This window comes from Oncorhynchus tshawytscha, linkage group LG08, assembly GCF_018296145.1.
Source record: "Oncorhynchus tshawytscha isolate Ot180627B linkage group LG08, Otsh_v2.0, whole genome shotgun sequence".
Taxonomy (NCBI): Eukaryota; Metazoa; Chordata; class Actinopteri; order Salmoniformes; family Salmonidae; genus Oncorhynchus; species Oncorhynchus tshawytscha.
Window position 1 is genome coordinate 13,635,937 of NC_056436.1, and position 8,283 is coordinate 13,644,219.

Here is an 8,283-nt window from a genome sequence, read left to right on the forward strand (position 1 = left end):
AGGGTTAAACTGCATGAACAGAATTGGAAAGTCCCCTCACAGTGAAAGCCTACAATTAAGAGTCAATTAATGACAGTGTGTGTGTGTGTGTGTGTGTGAGAGAGAGAGAGAGAGAGAGAGAGAGAGAGAGAGAGAGCAGAAGGGAGCCTGAGGGTACTATGTAGGGAGAGAGAGAGAGCAAGAGAGAGGGAGCATAAACAATTCAAGACTGTCTGCCTAAGTCTGTAAAGTTGCGTCACCCACAAATTGCAATAAAGTAGGCCTATAAGCAAGGACATGTACGTGGTTTATTATGATTTAAAAACATGGGGAAAGTAGGCTGCTAGGTTTACTACATGACTTGTTTGGAAAACCTGTACCTTTGAAAAAACAATAGTCAGTAAGCCAAGCCTACCGTTGCCAGACGAAGGCTACCTGATGCACTGAAGGGTTTAGGCTGATGACTAACACTTACATTGGATCAGTCACGAGTGTTTCTGGAAGTGCAAATCTGCATTTTGGCATAGTACTCTGTTTAGTTGGCGTTGTGCCAACCTGGGTGATTCCCATACTTTGAATTGTTTTCGTCATTCTGCTGACTGAAATACATGAGTGAAAAGAATAATGCATTACAGTTTGTTTTTAAAACGTGTATAAAATAATGCTATGCTCTATTAACCTTGTTCTTTGTGTTTCTTTAGGGTAGATCCTATTTACGGTTGGGTGCCTCAGCCATGCAAAATCAATGCAACATTGTTAATGTGCCCTGCGAGAATGTTTGCAAAGTTCTGGTGTAAGTTTCGTGTCCCCTCAAAAAAAGCGTCGATCTAAGAAACGCCCCGTCACGACAAGCTCCTCCTGCACGCGATTATAAAGCAAACGTACTGGGCTGGTGCAGTGCAGAGGTGGTGATCTATTAGTTAGGGAAAAATAAGGTTACAAATCAGAACTCACCGTAGTCTGTAACTTCAATAAAATAAAATAAATATATTATTTTTACTACTTTTAGATTGTATTTTCTACGCAGCCAAGATGACCACCGCAGTGGTTTCGCCTTTCTACGACTTCAGCGAAGTAATGAACAAGGTACAGAAGTTATCTACTCGCTTTGTTTCTAGGCTAGCCAACGTTATTAGAGGCACGTCAGTAGTGGTATTCGACATTTCACGAAGCTAGTTTGCGGTTGGTTCATTTGACATGTGTACGCTTTTGTTGTGATTAATATTATAAAAGTGATGCAGTAACATTGGTTTGATATGATCATAACTAGAAGTTTATCCTGCAAACTGCCTAGTTATGGAAACTTGCCCGAAAGTGAGTTCCATGACGTGCATGCTGTCTCGTGTTGTGATTTTTACTTGGTTGACTATTGTTCGTTTCCTTGTTTGATTGTTAATATCCATTAATTAAGAGTGAGTCCGACTCTGTTAATGGATAAATTGCTAGTCTGCTGCTACTTTTGCACTACAGTAGTCAAGTGTTAATGAATTGCAAACACTCGTGGTTATCTAATTCAATGGCAACAGTTGGCTCTGATTGAAACGTATTTAATTGTGCAGTTGGATACATTGGATAAGTTAAATGCTAGAATCGTTAGCTAACTAGTTATATGAATCACATGTCTTATTTGCCATGATGTTGCATTCGTTCAGTAAGGCTCGTTCCTGAAACTAACGTTAGCTAGTTAACATTTTGAAACCGATAGCTAATGATGCTGATTCACTTCAGATGTGCAGTAATTTGATCAATTTTATTGAAACGTACTAGTTGCCACTTATATATTTTTTTTCTTAGCCCTTCAATATATCTAGATATATTGTATGAATTAAATGCATTGATTGTTGTAGACAGCTACTGTATTTAATTGAAATATTCTGATTTGTTTTTAGCAACTTCTGAACTTTCAGTTTGAAGTTAAATATATTTAGTTGGTCTTTGCGCGTAAAAGGTATACATAAAGTTAACGTTATACTAATTAACCTTGTGTAAGAGGCAACACACGCTTTTTAATCTTTCATCAATTACCCAGCCATCAACATCTACATTTTATTTTACGAGAACGTCGTTACTAGCCTACTAACGTTACGCCTTCCCGTTGAGTGCCCTCAAACTACATTTTCATTTCGTATATTCATTTCAGCAGCTTTGTAACCAGACCAGACACGCAGCGCCCACACGCACATTCCTTTGTAGGGCAACTTGCCAAACCAGCTGTTCTGTTCGAGGGTAACACTTTACGCCACTTCGATACCGAAGTTACTTTTCCGTATCCGTTTAGGATAATTAACGTAGCAGGTTAGGAGACGGAGGTTATGGTTAGCAAAACTGCCCTCTTAACCGGTTACGAAAATCACTTTGTATCGAAGTGGTGTGAAACGTCTGTCAGTTCTGTTCTATTGGCCTGCATCACCAGAGGTTTTAAAGCAAAACGAACGTTAACAGTAGTCATTCAGGGATTTCTTGTAGATGTTTTCCCTCCCTTTATGAAATCAAATTCATTTCAGTGTCCACTATCATATTTTTGTCCGATAAAATTGCTTTATTGACTAACGTGAATTATTAAACTACTTATTATTTTGTATTGAATGTAGACTTAATATTTCAAATGTGTAATTTTCCAGAACGACAAGATGCTGAATTACAACAACAACTTACTGAGCGCCCCCCATCATCCGATATCCACCAACATCCCCATGTCTATCACCAACCCCACCGGAGCCCTGCTGGACAGGAAGGCTGTGGGGACCCCCTCGCTGGGCTGCGGGCTGTCAGTCTACAAGAGACGCCACTCTGTCACCCTCCCCAACCATGACCCCAGCTCCAAGTTCAACCAGAACCAGTTCCTTAACAGCCTGAAGACCATAGACCACTCCTCCTGCTCCATCACCTCGGGCTTTATTGGAAGTGGTAGCAGCAGCAAGGAGAATCGCATGAGGGACCGTTCTTTCTCCGAGACGGGTGAGCGGCTCCTACACCAGTGCCTGGGGCCTGCTAGTCCTACCAGCCTAGGAGCCCAGAGCCAGCAGCAGAGCCAGGTCAACTCCAGTCGCTACAAGACGGAGCTGTGCCGGCCGTTTGAGGAGAACGGAGCCTGTAAGTACGGCGACAAGTGTCAGTTCGCCCATGGCTTCCACGAGCTGCGTTCTCTCAGCCGCCACCCTAAATACAAAACCGAGCTGTGTCGTACCTTCCACACAATCGGGTTCTGCCCCTATGGTCCTCGCTGTCACTTTATCCACAATGCAGAGGAGCGCCGTGGACCCCCTCCCTCGCCCTCATCCTGCTCCTCCTACTCGCCTCTCTCTTCCAATAAGTTGGAGCGTCCTCGTCTGCAGCACAGCTACAGCTTTGCAGGGTTCCCCAGCTCTGGGGGCCTGAGAGGAGGGGACAGCCCAACCTCCGTCACCCCTCCACCTATGTTCTCCCCGGACGAGATGCCTGAGTGGCCGAGCTCCAACCTCTTCACGTACTCCAGTCAGGAGCTGGCCAATCTGTTCGGCCCCAGCCTTGGATCCGGAGGCCCCGTGGGGACTGATCCCAAAGCTCCTGCTCCCCCGTCCCAGAACAACACCCCCTACTTCTTCAGGCCCATGTCGGAGTCCCCCACCCAGATGTTTGCATCTCCGTCCAGCCCGCCCCAGGACTCTCTGTCGGACCAGGAGGGGTACCAGAGCAGCTCGGGGGGCAGTCTCAGTGGGTCAGAATCCCCCAGCCTGGATGCCAACAGACGCCTCCCAATCTTCAGCCGCCTCTCCATCTCTGACGACTAGACGGCAGCTATTTAATGATCTTATCCACGCTGACCTTGAAAAAAGGACAAAGATATAATGAATGGGAAATGGCACTCCCCTGTGCCTCGACAACCATCCCCTGACCCCTCTCCTCCACAAATCAATATACATTTAGTTCCTGTAAGAATAAGGATACAGTGACTTGTTTTCAAATCACCCCAGAAATGTCTCCCTTGCTGTTACCCGCATCCTAACTCCCCTCCCTCCACAGACCCTACCATGTCTTCAGTCAAAACGCGAGAGGAAACGAATGAACAATGAGAATGTTAGACTTTTGTTTTGCCAGGTGCCACCTGTGATTTTGTTCTTGAACGTGTAGCAGTGCAAGTGTATCATTGCACCACAAACCACCCCATCCTGTTGTTGGTCACTGACAGTTGTGTTTCTGGAAAGGGAGGATGAGGGATGTCTTTTATTGTCTAACTGGTTATTAAACCTTTAAGACTGTGTTATTATTTTTGTCCCTCCCTCTCCACCCCACCGCCCTCTGTGCCGTTCCGCAGGCAGAGGGGAATTCCAGCATTCCCATGGTGCAGTTCTTCTATACTTCCTGCAACGTGAGATGGGATCTCTAAGCTATCCTAGTTTTCCTCTTCCCCTTAGAATCAGAATCTGGCTTTGAGGAGTAGTCTGATGTTATGACATCTCTCTGCTTCTTTCTCTAGGTTTTGATTATTCTTTGAGGAGTAGTCTGATGTTATGACATCTCTCTGCTTCTTTCTCTAGGTTTTGATTATTCTTTGAGGAGTAGTCTGATGTTATGACATCTCTCTGCTTCTTTCTCTAGGTTTTGATTATTCTTTGAGGAGTAGTCTGATGTTATGACATCTCTCTGCTTCTTTCTCTAGGTTTTGATTATTCTTTGAGGAGTAGTCTGATGTTATGACATCTCTCTGCTTCTTTCTCTAGGTTTTGATTATTCTTTGAGGAGTAGTCTGATGTTATGACATCTCTCTGCTTCTTTCTCTAGGTTTTGATTATTCTTTGAGGAGTAGTCTGATGTTATGACATCTCTCTGCTTCTTTCTCTAGGTTTTGATTATTCTTTGAGGAGTAGTCTGATGTTATGACATCTCTCTGCTTCTTTCTCTAGGTTTTGATTATTTTTATTGTTATGATTATTTGTTTGAAAACTTTCCAAACAGTTTTTGCTTATCACTGCATATTTAACTTATCGAAACATATTTATTGGTGATCATATGCATTTTTTTGTTAATTTTGTTTTTGTATTTATCTGGATAATGAACAATAGAATATATTTTCTTTATGTTAAATTATGATCTTCGGTATTAATCTAAAGATTGTGAAGACATTTTTGTCAATTTCTTTTTTCACAGTTTAATATATTGTATTACAATGACTTTTGTTTGCAACTACACGTTGTCAAAATGAAACTTAATTTAAAACAAAAATACAGAAAAAAAGTTGCTTTATTTATTTGTTTACTTTTTGTTTGTTCTCTGTTCTCCCTGTTATTGGACTGCAATCCTATCAAACATGATTGTCACCTTCTCATTCCGGAGCTGTCCTGTCCTCGCGTTTTTCTGTTTTCTCTGAATGGTAACAGTACTTTAATGTTATTACCTTTTGCAGTTGTATTCTTTGAGATTAGGCCAACGTGGTACCATATGTTGACCAAACAGGATTATTTCATAAATATGACTCGTGTATCTAAAACTAAGAGGTGTAACACGTGATGAGTATCACCATGTTCACTTGGACATCCCGATTCAGTGTGTGAATTTCTGGGTTTAAAGTTGTGACGGTCTCAGTTAATGTAATACAAGTAACCAGGGATTTAGAGGAAAAACACTCTCTTATTACAAGCAAAAGCTGTGACCAAATGGGTTGAGGAGAGGTTGTCTTGTTTTTTTGAACTTGTGGCCCCAGCTGTTAAAGTGCCTACTTTTTGAATACATTCCAGGTAGCTAACTAAGGCCTTCTCTATTAAACGATGGAAGATGATGGTGAAATTGTTTTTAAATTCCTTGTTCCATGTTTCCTTGAAGTTTTGAATGAGGTTAAACAGGATTACTGAAAGTAAAAGAAAGTTAACTGAAAGTCAAACTGTTGAATGTATTTTTCCAGCCATGGTTTTTCACTAGTCATTTCTCTGAGTTGATATAAAACTGATTTCTTTTTGTAACTATTGATTGCAGTTAAAACCAATAAACCCTGTATTTTTGAAACAATGTTTTATTTTTTTGTATTCATCCACCCGCTAGTGAACTGAGACGTGACTGGAGGGTTTCTTGAGGCGTGGCTGTCTTCTCGGTCAGGCCTAGTCAAGCATTACATATTTACAAAGTTAGACTTTGATACAATGTCAGACTATTTGTTGAAGGGAAAACTGCAACTTAACAAAGAAATTCCTGTTGCAACATGTTCCATAATCTAGACAATCAACTTTTGGTGAGGATGCTGACACTGATTTACCTTAACAAGCACAGACGGCCTATTATTTACTAAATACCATTTTAAATGGGTGAAAACAGTCAAGTTTATTGAATTTAACATTACGTGGCATAGAAAGAGACCCTGTTATGTCGGGCGGAGGGTGTTGCATTGAGCCAGCAGATGATTGGTGGACAAGAGGGTGCAGCCTTATGATTGGACTAGATAGACCTGTTAGTGGTATTGGATCAGGGTGATCCAGGGTAGCCTAGTGGTTAGAGCGTTGGACTAGTAACCGGAAGGTTGTGAGTTCAAACCCCCGAGCTGACAAGGTACAAATCTGTCGTTCTGCCCCTGAACAGGCAGTTAACACACTGTTCCCAGGCCGTCATTGAAAATACGAATGTGTTCTTAACTGACTTGCCTGGTTAAATAAAGGTAAAAAAAAAAAAAAACTGAGCTGCTTTGATTACACAGACTGATACCACGCTCGGTTTCCCTGGATATGTTGATCAGGTCAGTAAAGTTATGACAGGCTGATATGGAGGGCCTGTCCGTCTGTGGAGAAACCTAGTCAGAGATGGGTAGGCAATGGGCAATGGGCAATGGGTAATGGGTGTAAACTAACAGTGAAATACTTATAGGTCCATTTCTAACCATTCAGAGAGAAAAAAAAAATGGAAATAGTGACGCAAGGAATACAATGTCAGACTATTTGTATAGTCTGACATAAATACACAGTGAAAGAGTAAAAATAACATGGCTATATACAGGGAGAACAAGCACCGAGTCGCTGTGCAGCAGTACGAGGTAATTGAGGTAGCTATGCATAATAGGGAGGGGTAGAGTGACTAGGCAACAGGATCGACAGTAGCAGCAGCATGTGTGGTGGCCGTAGGCATGTGTGCGAATGTAGTGTGTGTATTGGGGTGTCGGTGTGGGTAGAGTCCAGTGTGCGTAGTCCGTGCAAGAGAGTTAGTGCAACAATGGTCAATGAGGTAGTCTGGGTAGCTATTTAGCAGCCTTGTTTAAAAGTCTCATGGCTTGGGGGGTAGAAGTTGTTCAGGGTTCTGTGGGTTCCAGACTTGGTGCATTGGTACCGCTTGCTGTGTGGTCGCTGAGAGAACAGTCTAGCTTGGGTGGCTGGAGTCTTGGACACATTTCTTGTCCTTTTGACATCCCCTGGTATAGAAGTCCTGGATGGCAGGGATTTCGGCCCCAGTGACACTGGTCCGTACGTACTACCCTCTGTAGCGCCTTGCGGTCGGATGCCAAGCATTTGCCATACCAAGCGGTGATGCAGCCAGTCCAGGTCGCAGTTGCAAATGAGAACTTGTTCTCAACTAGCCTACCTGGTTAAATAAAGGTGAAATAAATAAAAAAGATGCTCTCGATGGTACAGCTGTAGGACTTCTTGAGGATCTGAAAGCCCATGCCAAATCTTTTCAACCTGAGGGGGAAGAGGTGTTCTCGAGCCCTCTTCACGGCTGTGTTGGTGTGTTTGGACCATGATAGATCCTTAGTGATGTGGACACCAAGAAACTTGAAGCTCTCAAACCGCTCTACTACAGTCCTGTCTATGTGAATAGGGATGGGATCGGTCCTCCGTTTCCTCCGTGGCCACGCAGTCGTGGGTCAACAGGGAGTTCAGGAGGGGACTTGTGTTGTTGCCTACCTTCACCAACTGGAGGCGGCCTGTCGGGAAGTCCAGGATCCAGTTGCAGAGGGAGGTTTTCTGTCCCAAGGACCTTAGCTTAGTGATGAGCTTTGAGGGCACTATGGTGTTCAATGCTAAGCTGTCAATGAGCAGCATTCTCACGTAGGTGTTCCTTTTGTCCAAGTGGAAAAGGAAAGTGTGGAGGGCAATAGAGATTGCATCATCTGTGGATCTGTTGGGGTGGTATGCAATAGTAGTCGATAGTCATAGGGCGATAGTCATTTAGACCGGTTCCCTTGGCTTTCTTGGGCACAAGGACTATGGTAGTCTACTTGAAACAAGTAGGTATTACAGTCAGGGAGAGATTGAAAATGTCAGGGGGGCCTGGGTGGCGCAGCGTTCAGGTGCCACCACAGCCTGGGATTCGAAGGACGCGTGATTCGACCTTCGCCTCTCCCAAGCC

General features: G+C 43.3%; 1 protein-coding gene across 2 annotated transcripts; it reads left to right on the forward strand.

Moving 5' to 3' along the window:
• Positions 1 to 865: 865 nt before the first annotated feature.
• Positions 866 to 5,961, forward strand: LOC112256895 (mRNA decay activator protein ZFP36L1). 2 transcript variants are annotated; one of them, XR_006083864.1, is made up of 3 exons: positions 866 to 1,065; positions 2,601 to 4,801; positions 4,863 to 5,961. XR_006083864.1 is itself a non-coding variant. In XM_024430453.2 (2 exons), the coding sequence occupies exons 1-2, from the start codon at positions 1,012 to 1,014 to the stop codon at positions 3,747 to 3,749; spliced, it is 1,203 nt and encodes a 400-aa protein (XP_024286221.1). In that variant the 5' UTR covers positions 866 to 1,011; the 3' UTR covers positions 3,750 to 5,961. The 2 variants fall into 2 exon arrangements, 1 of the variants encoding a protein (XP_024286221.1); XM_024430453.2 differs by having other exon boundaries at positions 2,601 to 5,961.
• The last annotated feature ends 2,322 nt before the right edge of the window (positions 5,962 to 8,283 follow it).